This window comes from Oncorhynchus clarkii, chromosome 11 (assembly GCF_045791955.1).
Source record: "Oncorhynchus clarkii lewisi isolate Uvic-CL-2024 chromosome 11, UVic_Ocla_1.0, whole genome shotgun sequence".
Lineage (NCBI taxonomy): Eukaryota > Metazoa > Chordata > Actinopteri > Salmoniformes > Salmonidae > Oncorhynchus > Oncorhynchus clarkii.
The window spans coordinates 15410017-15431077 of record NC_092157.1 but is presented as its reverse complement, the minus strand read 5'-3'; the positions used below and the strand labels follow the sequence as shown (position 1 = coordinate 15431077).

Here is a 21061-nt window from a genome sequence, read left to right as displayed (position 1 = left end):
TACCTATATGGTCACTGTTGGGACAGCGTTGTCGATTCCCTTATTGATGAATCTGATGACTGATGTGGTGTACTCCCCTATGCCGTTGGATGAATCCCGGAACATATTCCAGTCTGGGCTCAGGAGAGGAGAGGAGGGAAGGCATGGGAAAATCAGTCCTGTACCTCAGCATCCGCTTCATCGGACCACTTCCCTATTGAACGCGTCACTGGTACAAACTTTAAGTTTTTGCTTGTAAGCAGGAATCGGGAGGATAGAATTATGGTCTGATTTTCCAAATGGAGGGCGGGGGAGAGCTTTGTATGCATCTCTGTGTGGAATCAAGGTACTCTAGAGTTGTTATCCCTTTAGTCACACAGCTGAACTGCTGGTAGAAATGAGGTAAAACAGATTTGAGTTTCCCTGCATCAAAATCACTGGCAACTAGGAGAGCTTCCTAGATGAGCATTTTCTTGTTTGCTTGTGGCCCTATGCAACTCGTTGAGTGCCGTCTTAGTGCCAGCGTTGGTTTGTGGTGGTAAATGGACAGTTTGAGGTATTCTAACTCAAGTGGGCAGAATCTTGAGACTTCCTTAATATTAGAGATTGCGCACCAGCCGTTAAACACACCACCACCCTTGATCTCACCGGACTCTGCCGTTCTGTCCTGCTGATGCATAGAAAAACCCTGCTACATTTCTATTATTCATGTCCTTGTTCAGCCATGACGCTGAGAACCAGAGTATATTCATTCTTAATGTCCCGTTGATAGGATAGTCTCAAACGGAGCTCATCCAGTTTATTTTCCAGCGATTGCACATTAGGTAAGAGGGTAGAGGTGATTTTTAAAATGAATTCACCGACATAGTCTTACCAGGGTGCTCTCACACCGGCCTCATGGGCAGTATTCCCCTTCTATGAGTGTTGGGGATTAGGGCCTGGTCTGGGATCACCGCCTCTATTTGGACGAGGACTTCTACTTCAAAGGGGTGGTTAGTGATAGCTGTTCTGATGTCCAGAAGCTCTTTTCAGTCATGGGAAATGATGGCAGAAACATTATGTGTAAAAAAAAAGTTAAGATCAGAGCAAATAAAGACACAACAGTCTTAAGATGTCCCATCAGACTCAGTTGGAGTCCGGGACTGTGTCCACACGGTCTGAGACCAGCAGACTGGCTGCCCAACTCCGTAACACTAGCTCCTACACCATGTAACACCCATGCCCTGATATGGACTGGTCCATCCGAACCACGGGGGTGTTCTGAAACCTGTGGAAGAGGAACCTATACTTTACGCTGTGAAGTCTTTTTGTTCAATTTGTTTTCAGAAGCTGACTCTTTCAGTTATGTATCAAATAAATCCTCATTACTGCAGGTCTGGATTTGTGTCTGACGTTAATGGTTGTGTAATGCCACATGTTTAGCAATAATATTCGGTTGAGGGGCATTTACTAAGTGCCTCCAATAATGGCACTTTCATATCGTGTTCTAAAGTCTGTTCCTTTCATCCAGGGGAGGGGTGATCTTGTTGAAGAAATGGCACTTAAAATAGCCAAGAGGTCTGTGTGCTCCTAATATATCAACTCTCGCATGCTCTTCTCAGTGCTCACAAGACACCAACGGAACTGACTGACACGGCAGGGAGCCTAGTGGTTAAGAGTGTTGGGCCAGTAACCAAAAGGTTGCTGGTTTGAAACCCTGAGCAGGGCTCTTAACCCAAATTGCTCCTGTAAGTTGTGTCTGCTAAAATATAAATGCATCCAGGTGCTGAACTGACTCCAGTAAACTAGCGTGCCAAAGACATGTTTTCCTCTTTCACTATGAAGGTGTGGGGCCAGGCAGAGGTGGCAGACACACACAAGCACAGTGGATGGACTTCTAGGTAAGAGAACTGACTCAGATGCGCTCTGTGGGAAGTCTTTATTAAACCGCAGAACACACATTCACACACGTATAAAACCCCAGCAAGCTGACGGCTGGGTCGTCACGGTGATGAGGCCTAAGGCTGTGTCCAGGGGGGCGGGTCGGGCCTCCAGGGCGTGGCAGGTATTTGGTAAGGCCTGGGTTTATTCAGTTGGGTTGTATTCAGTAGGAGCGACTGGGTGAATGTTTTTTATATTTTTTGTAAAGGAACTGAACTTGAACTTGTTTCAAAATGATTTCTCCTCCTGAACATAACCCTAGAAGCGTTTTATAATGACAGAAATACATGGCCTAAAGCTGATCTATTTCATTATTCTACATGGCAGAGAATCCTGTTCTATGCAGGGAATTTCTATCTGAAAGGTTCTGTAACGTTACGGCCACGTGAATATGCCCCTGGTATCTACTACTGGAGTCCAGTGAAGAGAAACAGAGATGATATACTGTCCTCTAACGTACAGTCCCACTCTCTCTGTGTGGGAGTGAAGACCAGTAACATGACCATACAGATATAGCTTCTTAATTTCAGCCAGTTTGCTACATCAGGAAATGTTGATTATAAAGAATGGACATTTTTGTAGCGTTTTGATACATTCTTCTTAAGGAAAAATTAAGTCTGGAATTTGAATGTGGACCTTTTTAAACCTCATACACTACAAGTTTGAAATGTCCTGCATTGCAGGATAGTTCTGGATCAGGGTGATCAAATTAAGATCCTACATCTGTATGAACACATCAGTATGTGTGAGTGCAGTGTGGTGTGGGGCTGGCACAGTCCAGCCTAGTATGCTCTCTCTAATTCTCTCTTTCTTTCTCTCTCGGAGGACCTGAGCCCTAGGACCATGCCCCAGGAATACCTGACATGATGACTCCTTGCTGTCCCCAGTCCACCTGACTGTGCTGCTGCTCCAGTTTCAACTGTTCTGCCTTATTATTATTTGACCATGCTGGTCATTTATGAACATTTGAACATCTTGACCATGTTCTGTTATAATCTCCACCCGGCACAGCCAGAAGAGGACTGGCCACTCCCACATAGCCTGGTTCCTCTCTAGGTTTCTTCCTAGGTTTTGGCCTTTCTAGGGAGTTTTTCCTAGCCACCGTGCTTCTACACCTGCATTGCTTGCTGTTTGGGGTTTTAGGCTGGGTTTCTGTACAGCACTTTGAGATATCAGCTGATGTACGAAGGGCTATATAAATACATTTGATTTGATTTGATTTGATTAGTATCAAGGGATTTGGCCTAGGAGGGCCATGTTCACTCTACCCTGGTTTGATGAAGTCCATGTGATTTGTCCCAGGTTACAGTAGGTTAGATCCAGAGCAATTTCAGTATGGCATGATTTGGCACCATAGCTTGGTTTCAATGCAGTCTAGCATGATTTGGTCCTGGTTAGATAGAGTCTAGAGTAATATCAGCATGGCATGACGCTGTCCAGTGCAGTTTGACCCGGTTCTATGCCAAGCTGCCAGGCCAGGAGACCACGGTGAGAGCCACTCTGCTACGCTGCTCCTTCAGCATGGGTACCAGGGCTGAGTGGCTCATACCAGCTGTAGACAGCCCGTTAACCGCCACTATCATGTCCCCACACCTAGGGTACAGAAGGGGACACAGAAGGGAACATCAATATGGATGGACCATATACACTGACTATACCCAACATTAAGAACGCCTTCCTAATATTGAGTTGCACCCCACCCTTTACCCTCAGAACAGCCTCAATTCATCAGGGGAATGGACTCTACAAGATGTCAAGCATTTCACAGGGATGCTGGCCCATGTTTTCCACAGTTGTGTCAAGTTGGTGGGATGTCCTTTGGATGGTGGACCATTCTTGATACACACGGGCAACTGTTGAGCCTGAAAAACCCAGCAGCTTTGCAACTCTTGATACAAACAGGTGTGCCTAGCACCTACTACCATACCCCATTCAAAGGCACTTAAATTGTCTTTCCCGTTCACCCTTGGATTGTGTATGTGTGCCATTCAATGTCTCAATTGTCTCAAGGTTTAAAAATCCTTATTTAACCTGTCTCATCCCCTTCATCTACACTGATTGAAGTGGATTTAACAAGTGACAATAGGGGATCATAGCATTCACCTGGTAAGTCTGTCATGGAAAGAGCAGGTGCCCTTAATGTTTTATATACTCTGTGTGTGTGTGTATACTTTATTGCCTATTAACTTACAAATAATGGAAATGTGTCTTTATGCTCACAAGCCAACAACATGAATGATGGCTTACTTGAGGCGGCCATCATAGTATGCAGGCGTTCCAAGGACAATGGTCTTGATGAAGAATGCCTGGTTGCTATGGTTTTCCTCGTATCCCCCAACGATGCTGAAGCCCCAGCTCCCAGGGTGACTTCTACGCAGAACAATCTCATGGCTACTGTGAAGGAAGCTGAGATAAATGGATGGAAAGAATGAGTCAGTGTTTTAGTGAGGGAGACAGAAGAAGGGGGAGATGGAGAGGGAGGAGCCAGGTTTAGAGGGAGAGGGAGGGGCCAAGCTTAGAGGGAGAGGGAGGGGCCAGGTTTAGAGAGAGAGGGAGGGGCCAGGTTAAGAGAGAGAGGGAGGGGCCAGGTTTAGAGAGAGAGGGAAAGGCCAGGTTTAGAGAGAGAGAGGAAAGTAGGGCAAGAGAAAGGGTGAAAGGAGAAAGACCGAGGTGGGGAGGAAAAGAGAGTTGGCGGAAGGGAGATTCAGAGAGGGAGGAGAGAAAGAGAGACAGAGCAGAACAAAAGGAGAGAGCGATAGATAAAGGGAGGAGTGAGTTTGAGGCTGTCCTCTCTGTACCAGTCTCAGAAGGATGAATGGGGGAGAGACACTGGGGATGTCACCACATGCCCCTCAGTTGATAATCAACAGCTGTTGAGTTTTACAGCGCCGTTCAGGACAACACACACACGTCAACACACACACATGTCAACACACACGTCAACACACACACATCAACACACACACACATAATACATGATCTGTGTGACATTTACATCCCAACACAGAACACACTCGAATCAAGATCAACACAAAGGCTCCGACTACACATTCTCCGCAGATTACTTCAGGTGAATCATGGGGTGGATCGCACTAGTCAACTTGCTTCCTTTCCTTGTCTCCTCTGCTTCACCTACACTAATATGAAAACACTAAATAAATCAAAGCAATATTTTCACACACAAACTCCCAACATCCCAACCACCCCAGGTGAGTCCAACCCAACATGTCTTCTATATCTCCTGTTTACCTGGGCAGGCTGAGCCACAGGACCCAGGAAGGGGACCAGGAGGAGTCGAAGTCTGAGTCGTGTGTGTGGTGGTGTGTGGGCAGCAGCTGGTCCTCGGGGCTCATGTCCTGGTCCGGCTCCTCCACCATGCTGACCTCCAGCGCCCTCAGCTGGACGGAGGGTGACGCCGCACTGGCCTTCAAGGTGCCAACCGCCTCGCTGTGGCTCAGGTAGGTCAGGTCCTGGTCGTTGATACTCAGGAGGATGTCACCTGCAGGAGAGGAGGGGACAGAGAGAATGAGAGAGAGAGGAAAACAGAAGTTGGTGAGACAGAGTGAAGAACCGAAAGAGTACAGAGACAGAGAGAAAGAGGGAGAGATAGAAGGAGCGAGAGGGACATAGAGAAATACATTGTTACTTAAGGACAAAGAGTCCTGAGAGAGAACATTCGAAAACTGACCCCTGAGAATGTAGCTGAGGCAGATAATGAGCCAAACCAAATAAGAACTTGGCCTCGACAATCTAACAGGCTGTGATATAGCCCACAGCTCACCTTGTTTGATTCGTCCAACCCGTGACAGACAGCCATGTGGTTGGACGCTGGTCACAAAGATGGGCAGCTCGCCACTCTTGCTGCCCCGCCCCCCGGCCACGGTCATACCCAGAGACTCATGAGTCTCCTTCTTCACAGTGATGCGTTTCTCCTTACAGGTCACACACTGGGCCAGGTCCTACACACACACACACACACACACATATAAATACAGTTGAAGTCGGAAGTTTACATTCACTTAGGTTGGAGTCATTAATACTCGTTTTTCAATCACTCCACAAATAACTTGTTAACAAACTATAGTTTTGGCAAGTTGGTTAGGACATCTACTTTGTACATGACACAAGTCATTTTTCCAACAATTGTTTACAGACCAGACTATTTCACTTATAATTCACTGTATCACAATTCCAGTGGGTCAGAAGTTTACATACACTAAGTTGACTGTGCCTTAAAACAGCTTGGAAAATTCCAGAAAATTATGTCAATGCTTTAGAAGCTTCTGATAGGCTAATTGACATCATTTGAGTCAGTTGGAGGTGTACCTGTGGATGTATTTCAAGACCTACCTTCAAACTCAGTGCCTCTTTGCTTAACATCATGGGAAAATTAAAAGAAATCAGCCAAGACCTCAGAAAAATAATTGTAGACCTCCACAAGTCTGGTTCATCCTTAGGAGCAATTTCCAAATGCCTAAAGGTACCACGTTCATCTGTACAAACAATAGTACAAAAGTATAAACACCATGGGACAACACAGCCATCACACCGCTCAGGAAGGAGACGCATTCTGTCTCCTAGAGATGAACATACTTTGGTGCGAAAAGTGCATATCAATCCCAGAACATCAGCAAAGGACCTTGTGAAGATGCTGGAGGAAACAGGTACCAAAGTATCTATATCCACAGTAAAACGAGTCCTATATCGACATAACCTGAAAGGCCGCTCAGCAAGGAAGAAGCCACTGCTCCAAAACCTCCATAAAAAAGCCAGACTACAGTTTGCAACTGCACATGGGGACAAAGATCGTACTTTTTGGAGAAATGTCCTCTGGTCTGATGAAACAAAAATAGAACTGTTTGGCCATAATGACCATCGTTATGTTTGGAGGAAAAAGGGGGAGTCTTGAAAGCCAAAGAACACCATCCCAACCGTGAAGCACGGGGGTGGCAGCATTATGTTGTGGGGCTGCTTTGCTGCAGGAGGGACTGGTGCACTTCACAAAATAGATGGCATCATGAGGGAGGATAATTATGTGGATATATTGAAGCAACATCTCAAGACATCAGTTAGAAAGTTAAAGCTTGGTTGCAAATGGGTCTTCCAAATGGACAATGACCCCAAGCATACTTCCAAAGTATTGTGGCAAAATTGCTTAAGGACAACAAAGTCAAGGTACTGGAGTGGCCATCACAAAGCCCTGACCTCAATCCTAAATAAAACTTGTGGGCAGAACTGAAAAAGTATGTTTGAGCAAGGAGGCCAACAAACCTGACTCAGTTACACCAGCCCTGTCAGGAGGAATGGGCCAAAATTCACCCAATTTATTGTGGGAAGCTTGTGGAAGGCTATCTGAAAAGTTTGACCCAAGTTAAACAATTTAAAGGCAATGCTACCAAATACTAATTCAGTGTATGTAAACTTCTGACCCACTGGGAATATGATGAAAGAATTTAAAGCTGAAATAAATAACTCTCGCTACTATTATTCTGACATTTCACATTCTTAAAATAAAGTGGTGATCCGAACTGACCTAAGACAGGGAATTGTTACTAGGATTAAATGTCAGGAATTGTGAAAAACTGAATTTAAATGTATTTGGCTAAGGTGTATGTAAACTTCCGACTTCAACTGCGTACACACGCGCACACACACACACACACACACACACACAGAGGTCCTACAGTGTATAATACACGTTGGGAGGCCTCCAGCATAAACAGATACATATGAACAAACAGTCAGACACACACACTCCCTCAGGTGTGTACTCACTCTGTGGGTGCTGGAGCGGGCCAGGTGGGCGCAGGTGGGCACGGTGCTGGGGTTGGGGGAGAAGCTGTGGTGATGGTGGTGGTGGTTGGGGAGGAAGTGGTCATGGCAGTACAGATCTCTGCTGGAGGTGGAGCTTGATGGAGGGGGAAGGGTAGGCTTGCTGGGACGGCCAATCAGCAGATAGACTCTTTCGCCGCTGGCCTTTAGTTGACAGGAAAAGGGAGTTGGGTTAGCCATCCACAAGAGGATGGTCAGAAACACTGTTAATCTCTTAGCAGTCTTACCTGTATGATCTGAGCAGCCTGTTCAGGCGTGCCGTGGCGTAGGTCCTGTTCGTTGACCGCCAGCACGCGGTCGTTACTACACAGCCTCCCGTCCTTGGCAGCCAGGCCACCGTCTAGCAGGTCTAACACAAACACCCCCTCCTCATCAGTCCTTCGCACCAGCTTGATGCCCAGCTGCTCCGACGAGTCCCGCTTCTGCAGGGTGATCCTCAGGCTGGCAGGGCTGGACGGAGTACCCTCTGGGGTGGAACAGGGGGCGTGGGGCACCGAGGGGGTGGTGGAGGGAGGTGGGCGAGAGACACAGCGGCGCTCCCTTAGGACAGTGAGCTGCAGTGTGGCACAGGGGCGTGCCAACGTGGAGCGAGCAAAGGTATGGCCCACATTGCTGATGTCTACACTGTTGACCTGCAGAGGGGGAGAAAGAGAGAGATATAGGAGGAGGGAGCTTGGCTTTGGAGGAATATTAGAGGAGAAAAGGTGAGGATGGATCCATGGTCCTCACCTGTAGTATCTGGTCCCCGGCCAGAAGCCTGCCATCTCGAGCAATGACCCCATCACGGTACACTTCCTGGATCACCACGTTGATGAGAGGCGTTTCGTTGCCCCCGACGATGCTGATGCCCAGTTCAACATAGGGGTTAGAGCGGTGGACCTCGATGGTGGTGATCTCACCCTCTGGAAGGGACGGCAGCTTCACACTACCTGGGAGATACACAGGGACATGGAAGCACATCAATCTCTTATATTCATGAATGTTTAGAATCGACATGATTACATTGGAAGGTTAGAGACAGGAAGTCAGATGGAGGAAGTGATGTCATACCCTCTTCTGCAGAGAGGGGCGGTGACTCTGGGCTGTCCCACCCAGAGGAGGCAGAGCTGGCGGTGCGGAGGAGGTGGATGCACGGGTTACTGAGGGGTCGCTTTACCCTGGGCACCACACACTCCAACCCTACCACACCTACACACAGAGAGAGAGGTTACACACACACACACACACACACACACACACACACAGTTGTTACTCACTGTCCTCCTCATTGCTCTCCTCGAAGGCGGGGTTGTCCAATCCAGGCTCGTCGGTCCACATGGGGATGCTGCTTCCGGCGGTGGAGGTGACACCAGGAGGCAAGGAGGAGCTCTCCTCCTGCAGGTCTGTCTCCATCTGGAGGAAGCGTGGGGACTTGGAGGGGCTGGTCACCATGGCTCCCTCCTCCCCGGGATCACATGGTGGTCCCTCTAAACTGGTCTGCTGACACTGCGTCCCCGGACACCTGGACACAGAGAGAGAGAGGGATGTGGTGGTCGACTTTGGGCAAAAACTGGTCAATGCACTATCGTACCAGGTCATTTAATGCTTAAAAACAAACACATTAGGATGAATACTCGAGTAGAATTTTACTGGGTGAGTTTTACTTGAGTCATTTTCTATTAAGGTATCTTTACTTTTACTCAAGTATGATAATTGGGTACTTTTTCCACCACTGGCATTGACCAGTCCATCCTATAGCTGCTTTGATTTAAGCTGTGCAGGAAGAACCACAGCTAGTCCTAAAGGATCAAGGATCAGATCATCAGACAAGTTCCAGAACATTCCACTCAGTTCAAGGACGTTCCAAGTGCCCTGGCAGTCTTCTGTTCTAATCTTTGACTTTAAGGCGGCTTTAGTGACACAATATTAAATGTCCAAGCTGACAGACACCCAACTCTGTCTCTCATGGTCTCATCCCATCCTTAGCTTCATTACTGTCTTAGGGTTGGGGCATAGGGAATGACCCACATGGACCTGGGCCTTAATCTATAGATGCTTTAAGAACAGAGAAAAGAATGCCCAGTCATGCACAGACACCTCAGAAAGATCTAGGGACTCCTTGGAGTGAGACATAAAACACGCCTCTTCAACTGGTTGCCCAGTGGGAAGCAATGTTGTATACTTGTCCATATGCTGAGGAGAAGGTGTAGTGGATACCTAGTGAGGAGAAGGTATAGTGGGTATTTAGTGAAGGTACCAAAGGCAATGTAATAATTCCATGCAGAAATGTTCAGTGCCGTGGGCAAAAATCAAATCAAATCGGTCTCATATACGTATTTTACAGATGTTATCCCGGGTTTAGTGAAATGCTTATGTTCATAGCTCCAGCAGTGCAGTGATACCCAACAAGAAACATTGTCTAGGAGATACGAACAGGGCAACCATGTCTGTTCACACCATCTTGTCAGTCTGGAAGTGAATGATAGCATAACTGTTTTACTGTCATTAATTTAAACGTTTTTCTAATGATCTTCAACCACTGTATTATTTGATTTCCAGACGGCTGGTCACGTGTTGGATGCTCCTCCTGTAGAATTAACAATGGCGCTGGTCCAATGATTTAGTTTATTTTCTAACGCTGCCACATGGAAATATTAGGTTGTCTTAACCTGTATTTTTCCGACCTAGCATCTTACACTTTGTTTAAAAACTTTAAAAGGTATCCTTCCTTCCTCCATTCCTTCATTGAGGCAATCACTGATTAAAATGAATGGCAATGTTTGTTGACCAAGTTGACGTTGTTGGCAAAGGTTTTCATCTCATTGGTTTCACCAATCCAACCTTGACAGATCAGTGATGATTTTGAGGGAGGAAGGAAGTAAGAGAGGATGCACTTTAAAATGATTAGAATTGTGCTTTAGTGGACACTGGGCCATAGGCTGGACAGAGCAGGGCAGGGTAGGGCAGAGAGCAGAGCAAGGTAGGACAGCGCAGAGTATGGTAGGGCAGTGCAGGGTAGAGCAGTGCAGGGTAGAGCAGTGCAGGGTAGAGCAGTGCAGGGTAAAGCAGTGCAGGGTAAAGCAGTGCAGGGTAGAGCAGTGCAGGGTAGAGCAGTGCAGGGTAGAGCAGTGCAGGGTAGAGCAGTGCAGGGTAAAGCAGTGCAGGATAGAGCAGTGCAGGGTAGAGCAGTGCAGGGTAGAGCAGGGTAGAGCAGTGCAGGGTAGAGCAGTGCAGGGTAAAGCAGTGCAGGGTAGAGCAGGGTAGAGTAGAGCAGTGCAGGGTAGAGCAGTGCAGGGTAGAGCAGTGCAGGGTAGAGCAGTGCAGGGTAGAGTAGAGCAGGGCAGGGTAGAGCAGGGCAGGGCAGGGCAGGGGTGGGTGTTCTGTGTATACTGGTGTAAAGTAAATAATACTTTAAAGTACTACTTAAGTAGCTTTTGGGGGTATCTGTACTTTACCATTTATATTTTTGCCAACTTTTACTTTTACTTCACTACATTCCTTAAGAAAATAATGTACTTTTTACTCCAAAAGTACTCATTACATTTAGAATGTTTAGCAGGATAGGACAATGATATAATTCACACAATTATCAATAGAACATCCCTGGTCATCTTTACTGCCTCTGATCTGGCAAACTCATTAAACACAAATGTTTTGTTAGTAAATTAAGTCTGAGTGTTGGAGTGTGCCCCTGGCTATACGCAAATGTAAAAAACGCAAACATTGTGCCATCTGGTTTGCTTAATATAAGGAATTTTAAATGATTTATACTTTTACTTTTGATACTTAAGTATATTTAAAACCAAATACTTTTAGACTTTTACTCAAGCACTATTTTACTGGGTGACTTTCACTTAATTTTCTAATAAGGTACAGTATCTATACTTTTACTTAAGTAGGACAATTGGGTCGTTTTTCCACCGTCCGCTTAGCAGCTATAACCTTAATGACCACGCATCAACACAGCAATGGAGAGTAGTTTCTCTAGGGACAGCTACACACTGTGGAATTCAGCAAAAGAAACGTTCTCAGTTCTTCGTTGGCATTCTTCTGGTCTAGTCCAGAATCAGCCCACAACCTCACACAGCTCAGGAGTAGCTCAGTAAGAAGTATGTTCCAGCTTTATCCAAATCTTCTGTTGTTGTCATGTCAAATCCTTTGAGTAAAGTCAGTGTGTCCATGTATTAGGATGACTCAACACTGTACACGTCAGCTACTACAGCGACTGAAATGACTGCAACACTTAACAAAGAGTTGCAGTTAGTTTCAGAATGGGTGGCAGGCAAGGAATACGTTAGTCCTAAATATTTAAAAAAAAAACTAAAAGTATTGTATTTTGGACAAATCATACCCTAAACCCCAAACCTCAACTAAATCTTGTAATGAATCATGTGGAAATTGATCACGTTGAGGTGACTAAACGTCTTGGAGTAACCCTGAAATGTAAACTGTCATGGTCAAAACATTGTTGATGTGACAGAAGATAAGATGGGGAGATGTCGGTCCATAATAAAGCGCTGCTCTACCTTCTGAACGACACTATCAACAAGGCAGGTCCTACAGGTTCTAGTTTTGTCGCACCGGGACTACTGTTCAGTCGTGTGGTCAGGTGCCACAAAGAGGGACTTAGGAATTGCAATTGACTCAGAATAGGGCAGCACGGCTGGCCCTTGGACAGAGAGATAGCATTCATAATATGCATGTCAATCTCTCCTGGCTCAAAGTGGAGGAGAGATTGACTTCATCACTACTTGTATTTGTGAGAGGTATTGACATGTTGAAAGCACCGTCTGTTTAAATGACTAGCACACAGCTCAGACAGACCTGCATACCCCACAAGACATTCCACCAGAGGTCTCTTCACAGTCCCCAAGTCCAGAACAGACAATGGGAGGCGCACAGTACTACATAGATCAATGACTACATGGAACTCTATTCCACATCAGGTAACTAATGCAAACAGTAGAATCAGAATTAAAAAACAGATAAAAATACACCTTATGGAACAGCGGGGACTGTGAAGCAACACAAACATAGGTACAGACACATGCATGCAGACACATGATAACATACGCACTATACACACACGTGCTCATGTATTTTGTGTTGTAGATATGTGGTAGTGGTGTAGGGGCCCGAGGGCACACAGTGTGTTGTGAAATTTGTTCTGAATGTATTGTAATGTTTTTTAAATTATAAAGGACCCCAGGATCCTTTACAAATACAAATTCAGCAGGAGTCAGGACAACAAACAAGTTGGCTGAAGATAGAAGGCTAGCACTCAAGCTAGCTATAGAAACCAAGCAATAAGCTTCAGATACAGTTGAAGTCTGAAGTTTACATACACCTTAGCCAAATACATTTAAAAACTCAGTTTTTCACAATTCCTGACATTTAATCCTAGTAACAATTCCCTGTTTTAGGTCAGTTAGGATCACCATGTGAAATGTCAGAATAATAGGAGAAAAAAATATTTCTTTCAGCTTTTATTTCTTTCATCACATTCCCAGTGGGTCAGAAGTTTACATCAATCAATCAAATTTATTTTATATAGCCCTTCGTACATCGGCTGATATCTCAAAGTGCTGTACATAAACCCAGCCTAAAACCCCAAACAGCAAGCAATGCAGGTGTAGAAGCACGGCGGCTAGGAAAAACTCCCTAGAAAGGCCAAAACCTAGGAAGAAACCTAGAGAGGAACCAGGCTATGTGGGGTGGCCAGTCCTCTTCTGGCTGTGCCGGGTGGAGATTATAACAAAACATGGTCAAGATGTTCAAATGTTCATAAATGACCAGCATGGTCGAATAATAATAAGGCAGAATAGTTGAAACTGGAGCAGCAGCACAGTCCGGTGGACTGGGGACAGCAAGGAGTCATCATGTCAGGTATTCCTGGGGCATGGTCCTATGGCTCAGGTACATACACTCAATTAGTATTTGATAGCATTGCCTTTAAATTGTTTAACTTGGCTCAAATGTTTCAAGTAGCCTTCCACAAGCTTCCCACAAAATGTTGGGTGAATTTTGGCCCATTCCTCCTGACAGAGTGTCACACCCTGACCTTTGAGATCCTTTTTATGTCTCTATTTTGGTTTGGTCAGGGCGTGAGTTCGGGTGGGCATTCTATGTTTTCTATTTCTGTGTGTTTGGCCAGGTGTGGTTCTCAATCAGAGGCTATCGTTGTCTCTGATTGAGAACCATACTTAGGTAGCCTTTTCCCACCTGTGTTTTGTGGGTAGTTGTTTTTTGTTTTTGTGTCTGCACCAGACAGAACTGTTTCGTTCGTTCTCTTTGTTGTTATTCAGTTCTATCAATAAATCATGAACACTTACTACGCTGCGCTTTGGTCCACTTCTTCCAACAGCCGTTACACAGAGCTGGTGCAACTGAGTCAGGTTCGTAGACATCCTTGCTCGCACACACTTTTTCAGTTCTGCCCACAAATTTTCTATAGGATTGAGGTCAGGGCTTTGTGATGGCCACTCCAATACCTTGACTTTGTTGTTCTCAAACCATTTTGCCACAACTTTGGAAGTATTCTTTGGGTCATTGTCCATTTGGAAGACCCATTTGCAACCAAGCTTTAACTTGATGTCTTGAGATGTTGCTTCAATATATCCACATTATTTTCCTCCCTCATGATGCCATCTATTTTGAAGTGCACCAGTCCCTCCTGCAGGAAAGCACCCCCACAACATGATGCTGCCACCCCCGTGCTTCACGGTTGGGATAGCCTTCTTCGGCTTGCAAGCCTCCCCATTTTTCCTTTAAACATAACGATGGTCATTATGGCCAAACAGTTCTATTTTTGTTTAATCAGACCAGAGGACATTTCTCCAAAAAGTACAATCTTTGTCCCCATGTGCAGTTGCAAAACGTAGTCTGGCTTTTTTAATGGCGGTTTTGGAGCAGTGGCTTCTTCCTTGCTGAGCGACCTTTCAGGACCTTTCAGGTTAGGTCGACATAGGAATCGTTTTTAATGTGGATATAGATACTTTTGTACCTGTTTCCTCCAGCATCTTCATGATGCCATCTATTTTGTGAAGTGCACCAGTCCCTCCTGCAGGAAAGCATCCCCACAACATTATGCTGCCACCCCCGTGCTTCACGGTTGGGATAGCCTTCTTCGGCTTGCAAGCCTCCCCCCTTTTTCCTCCAAACATAACGATGGTCATTATGGCCAAACAGATCTATTTTTGTTTCATCAGACCAGAGGACATTTCTCCAAAAAGTACGATCTTTGTCCCCATGTGCAGTTGCAAAACGTAGTCTGGCTTTTTTTATGGCGGTTTTGGAGCAGTGGCTTCTTCCTTGCTGAGCGACCTTTCAGGACCTTTCAGGTTAGGTTGACATAGGAATCGTTTTTACTGTGGATATAGATACTTTTGTACCTGTTTCCTCCAGCATCTTCACAAGGTATTTTGCTGCTGTTCTGGGATTGATATGCACTTTTCGCACAAAAGTATGTTTATCTCTAGGAGACAGAACACACCTCCTTCCTGAGCAGTATGACGGCTGTGTGGTCCCATAGGGTATATATATATTTGGAAATTGCTCCCAAGGATGAACTAGGATGAAACAGACTTGTGGAGGTCTACAATTGTTTTTCTGAGGTCTTGGCTGATTTCTTTTGATTTTCCCATGATGTCAAGCAAAGAGGCACTGAGTTTGAAGGTAGGCCTTGAAATACATCCACAGGTACACCTCCAATTGACTCAAATGATGTCAATTAGCCTATCAGAAGCTTCTAAAGCCATGACATAATTTTCTGGAATTTTCCAAGCTGTTCAAAGGCACTGTCAACTTACACAGAACCCAAACCGGCTGCACGCCATCGTACATACATTTATTTTGTCCCCCCACACCAAACGCAATCACGACACACAGGTTAAAATATCAAAACAAACTCTGAACCAATTACATTAATTTGGGGACATATATTAAACATGTATGGCAATTTAGCTAGTTAGCTTGCACTTGCTAGTTAATTTGTCCTATTTAGCTAGCTTGCTGTTTTTAGCTAATTTGTCCTGGGATATAAACATTGAGTTGTTATTTTACCTGAAATGCACAAGGTCCTCTACTCCGACAATTAATCCCCAAATAAAACTGCCAACCGAATCGTTTCTAGTCATCTCTCCTCCTTCCAGGCTTTTTCATCTTTGAACTTAAATGGTGATTGGCATCTACACTTTTACCACGACAATCAGCAAAACATTTCGTCTTTCAATCACCCATGTGGGTATAACCAATGAGGAGATGGCACATGGGTACCTGCTTCTATAAACCAATGAGGAGATGGGAGAGGCAGGACTTGCAGCGCGATCTGCGTCAGAAATAGAAAGGAGTTCTATTTTAGCTCTTGGCATCGCAGACGCTTGTTGGCACAATAATTTAATAACATGGATTTCTACATTTATTTTGTGATGCTCGCGACGTGTCCGGTCTGCTCAGCATAATAGTGTATGTAAACTTCTGACCCACTGGAATTGTGATACAGTTAATTATAAGTAAAATAATCTGTCTGTAAATAATTTTTGGAAAAATTACTTGTGTCATGCACAAAGTAGATGTCCTAACCGACTTCCCAAAACTATAGTTTGTTAACAAGAAATTTGTGAGTGGTTGAAAAACTTGTTTTAATGACTCCGACCTAAGTGTATGTAAACTTCTGACTTCAACTGTCGAATCATCTCTACATAGTAACTGCAATGTCTGTCCTATTTACTGTTTTTAACACTACAAATGTCAGCATCAAGACATCCCAGCTTAGAGATCAGATCCTACAACCGAAATTAGTACTTTACACTACAGATCTCTCTCACTTCAGATATAGTTGATGTACAGTTTCCTCACAGTGACCACTAGCCTGCTGAGCTCCCAACCATCACATATCCACTCACATTGTGAGGTGTGTGCGCGTGCGTGACTCCACTCTACCGCTGTTTGTGTGTGTGTGTGTGTGTGTGACTCCACTCTACCGCTGTGTGTGTTTGTGTGTGTGACTCCACTCTACCGCTGTGTGTGTGTGACTCCACTCTACCGCTGTGTGTGTGTGTGACTCCACTCTACCGCTGTGTTTGTGTGTGTGACTCCACTCTACCGCTGTGTTTGTGTGTGTGACTCCACTCTACCGCTGTGTTTGTGTGTGTGTGTGACTCCACTCTACCTGTGTTTGAGGTGAGCCTCCAGGTCACAGCGGGGCATGCTGAGGCTGCAGGCCAGGGCCAGGGGACAGGACACAGACAGCTTGTCAAGCAGCTTGTGTACCAGGATGCTGCTCCGCCTACACACCTGCAGATGTAGCCGCTCCCGGTCCAGCGGGCAGAAGTCCCGTTCCTGGAGGAAGCTGCGGAGGCAGAGGGCACAGAAGGTGTGTCCGCAGGGTGTGTCCAGGGGCTGGACCAGGGGCTGCAGACAGATGTGACACACCAGGTCATCGTCCACCTCCAGGCGGTAGTTATAGAGGTGGTTCTCCCAGGCCCGGTGGATCTGACCACACTCTGGACACAAGGCCTCCAGCACGGGCTCCACAGGCCCTGCCGGACTCACCTGGATAAAGGAGAAGAGATTTATATGGGAGATGTTGGAGGACAATGATAGTTGGACAGAAAAGCTTGTTTGAATGAATCCCAAAGAAACAACCAAGTAATCTATATGTTATTACGGTGTAATTACCAACTTGTCTTTTATTTGTGTATACAAGGTAATTAGCGGATCGGAATGGTTAATAGCAGATCAGAGGATCAGCATTACACAATTCATACACACAGCTGGGAGGGTACAAACTGCTAAATCAAAACCCACCTCACAGCCGGGGCTGCCCATGTCAGAACCAGGGCTCTAATCGCCAGGCACGGCCTTCGGCACAATCGTCACTGGGGTTACAGGTCGGGAGGTTACAAAGGGGTTGGGTGGGGGGCGTCCTATCCCATAAGCCTCAGAGGGTGAGCTGGTGACAGAGAGGACAGCCGCCCCCCAGTGGCCAATCAGACATCACCCTGTAGGTCAGAGAGCAGAGGTTAAAAAGCTGGGAAATTAAAGTGTGTGTGTGTGTGTGCATGTGAGTGTGTACTCAAGCATACATGTGTACTACTGTATAACTTCGTAAATATTTGCATTGTATGCGTGTATATGTGACGTATGCATGTTAATATGAACGTGTGTGTGTGTGTGTGAGGTGTGTGCAGAGATGTACTGTAGCACTGCGCCTGCTCAGTGTAATCTCTCTTTCGCTCTCGCCTGCTGCAATATTACAGTCTCTCAGAGAGGGATTTATCTGGGATTGAGACAGAAGGAATTATCTGGGATTGAGACAGAAGGAATTATATGGGATTGAGGCAGAGAGGAAATGGGTATGGTTGAGAGGAAGGAGAGAGATAGAGGGAGAGGGCTAGAATGATGAAGAGAAAGTGGGATAGAGAGACAGAGAGAGTGAGAAAAAGAGATAACGAGAGAATATGAAAGGGAGAGGGGAGGGAGGGGAGAAAGAAAACAGGAGAGAAGAGAGAGATGGAAAGAGAATGAAAAAAGGTTGACAGAGAAAGGGTAAAACGGAAAAACAAAGGAGTAGAGAAAGAATGAAAATGAGAGACGAAGACAGAAAGAGAGAGAGAGCTGTGAGATAGGGACAAGAAAATGAGTGGAAGACTGTCAACTGATCACTGTGCATGTGGTGTGTGATATGGTGTGTATGTGATGTGTATGTGGTGTGTGATGTGGTGTGCATGTGGTGTGCATGTGGTGTGTGATGTGATGTGTATGTGTATGTGATGTGGATGTGGTGTGTGATGTGGTGTGCATGTGGTGTGTGATGTGGTGTGTATGTGGTGTGTGATGTGGTGTGTATGTGGTGTGTGATGTGTTTTTGGTTTTACTATCCTTGTGGGGACCAGAAGTCCTCACAAGGACAGTAAAACAAATATTTGGTCAAGTGGGGACATTTCGCCGGTCCCCACAAGGAATAAGGCTATTTTAGGCTTAGGGGTCAGGTTTAGGGTTACAGTTAAGTTAAGGGTTATGGTTAGGTTAAGGATGAGGTAAAGGGCTAGGGTTAGTGGTTACGGAAAATAGGATTTTGAATGGGGGTCAATTGTTTGGTTCCCACAAGGATAGTAAAACAAACGTGTGTGTGTGTGATGCACTCTGGCCAGTTCTGCAGCGTGAGAGAGCCAGAGCTAACGAAAACTCCTTGCAGCTCTGAAACACAGCCGACCACTCATACAAATCCCCAATGCTGAGCCATCCTCAAAACTAATGCATTGTGTACCAGTCATTTCCCCTGTGGTACACGTTCAAAGCCATTTAGACTCACTTCCCCTACTACAGTACTCTAGCCCCGTCCCCGAGGAGCTCATGGACACAAATCGACACAAGGGAGCGTATTTAAGCATGAAACAGAGCCAAGCTAATGACACCTGACTACCAGCCTCTATTCTCATCTCCTTGCCTCCATCTGCATGAATCTAAAAGAACTGAAGAGGTCATAGCAAATGCTAAATAGTCATCCACCATATTGCTTTCACCAATCCTGTGATTTCAGACCAAAGCAGATGACGTGAAGAGGAAGCCACTTTAGACTGTTAAGATGCAGCCTCTGTCTGTCTGTGCGAGGGTCTGCTCCTGTCTCCATGGCTACGGAGCATGTTCAGTAGAGCTTGACATTCAGAGCTGTGTAGATAGAGATGGAGTGTTCTCTCCTCCATGTGTCCTTTCTATTTCTGTACACTTCTATCTGCTGCTGGCTATATTCTCAATGGTTCCTGTCCTTCTGACCGTGCCACTGCTGTTTCTGCCTGTCTTTATGACTGTTGTTTCCATGACTACATGCCTCAATGTAACCTGTCTATGTAACCTGCTTCTGTCTCCTTGACTGCTGGTACCCTTTTCGTTCTTTTAAGTACCTGCTTCTGTCTGTATGTGAGTGAGTGAGTGTGTGTATGTGTGTGCAGCTGGAGATGCATTATTCATGTAGACAGAAGGCTCCTCTGTTTCCATAACCAAGCTCTGACATCATTTTAACTCACACACGCATGTACACACACAATGTATGCTTTTGGGGTATGAGTTTGTGGGTGTGTGCAGTGTCTTCTAACCACTGCTGTGAATAAGTTTGACATGCAAGACTAATGCAGTCTATAAGTTCGATCTCTCTTTCCCTCTCTCTCTCTCTGTTTTTAACCTTCTGCCAGGATAATACAGCAGTTACAAGAGCACTTAAATCTTATCTTACTTTCAAAATAGCTGGATTGCAACAGCGTGTGTTGTCTTTGTTGTGTTACCCGGCGCCTCAAGGCCACTATGCTATTGTATTGTTATTTCATCCATAGGCTTGCTGTTCTCTGCTCCTTCTATTGATACCAGCAGTAGACAAGGCCTACAGCGACTAATGCACAACACCCGATAACTAACGCAATAAGAAGATGACGTCTGTCCTATTGCCAACCCAAATAAAGGGGTAAACCAGGACTATAACATATAGTCTACAACAATCTTGCATGTCAGACAAGAGGAAAATGTGATATCTCCTTGCCCTCAGGAACAGTTGATCACGTTAATAAAGGTAGTCAGTAGACTAATAAAACCACAATCCCAAATATGCATTACGCCTAACATGAATTTCAATAGCATAATCATCTTATCAACCTTCGCAAAAAACAAACCTGAATATGCAATGTTTCATTTCATGTTTCGTTTCAATATAGCCTAGCCTAGAATATATATTGTTGAAGGCTGAATAACATAATGGCTTATTGAAGGGGAGAAAAAAACGGCATATACCAAACAAAGGCTATCTATTCAAATTGCATTATTTGGCTACCCAGTTTATGCACTGCCCTGAAAGACGACACTCAGATTCAGATAGATCATATAATTGGTTCGGCGACAGCAATACCCTTCTCCATTTAGGCTGGTGAGTGAACCAGCCGGAGTGTCTGTCTGATTGTCAGATTCCCCCCTCCCTTCCTTCGAATAGCGCTGAGATGGATACATAATGGATGGACAATAGCGACTTCAATTGAAAGCTATATAGACTATTACTAGACCATAGATATAGAACCTGCTTTATATATATATGTTCTAGACATCGTGACAGTGAAGATCTGCGATCAGAATACATACATTATATTACCTATTCCGGCTTCTCCTTGGTGCCGAGAACTCCGGCCCCGAGAGGGGACAATTAACCGACCTCAATCACACATTCACCGCAACAAGCAGAGCCGTAGCAGCCGCACATAAAACGCCCCTGTGACTTTCGCCGTGAAAAACCCGCCCACGGCTCTTCTCCAGCAGTCAGTCAAGGAGAAGGGGGCAGGGTCTCGTGCTGTCAATCCCAAAATTAAATTAG

At 45.4% G+C, this 21061-nt stretch overlaps 1 protein-coding gene across 3 annotated transcripts; it reads right to left on the bottom strand.

Annotated features, from left to right (window-relative positions):
* Positions 1 to 1880: 1880 nt before the first annotated feature.
* LOC139420638 (ligand of numb-protein X 2a) lies at positions 1881 to 20982 on the bottom strand. Of its 3 annotated transcripts, none has more exons than XM_071170835.1 (12): positions 20843 to 20982; positions 17518 to 17711; positions 16880 to 17262; positions 8988 to 9232; positions 8782 to 8919; positions 8461 to 8660; positions 7959 to 8363; positions 7675 to 7875; positions 5681 to 5858; positions 5149 to 5398; positions 4147 to 4305; positions 1881 to 3492 (listed from the first exon to the last, which is right to left on the bottom strand). In XM_071170835.1, exons 2-12 carry the CDS (start codon positions 17536 to 17538, stop codon positions 3357 to 3359), a joined length of 2316 nt encoding a protein of 771 aa, XP_071026936.1. In that variant the 5' UTR covers positions 17539 to 17711; positions 20843 to 20982; the 3' UTR covers positions 1881 to 3356. The 3 variants fall into 3 exon arrangements, with proteins under 3 accessions (XP_071026936.1, XP_071026939.1, XP_071026937.1); XM_071170838.1 differs by having other exon boundaries at positions 17005 to 17262; XM_071170836.1 differs by having other exon boundaries at positions 20833 to 20963.
* Positions 20983 to 21061: the final 79 nt, after the last annotated feature.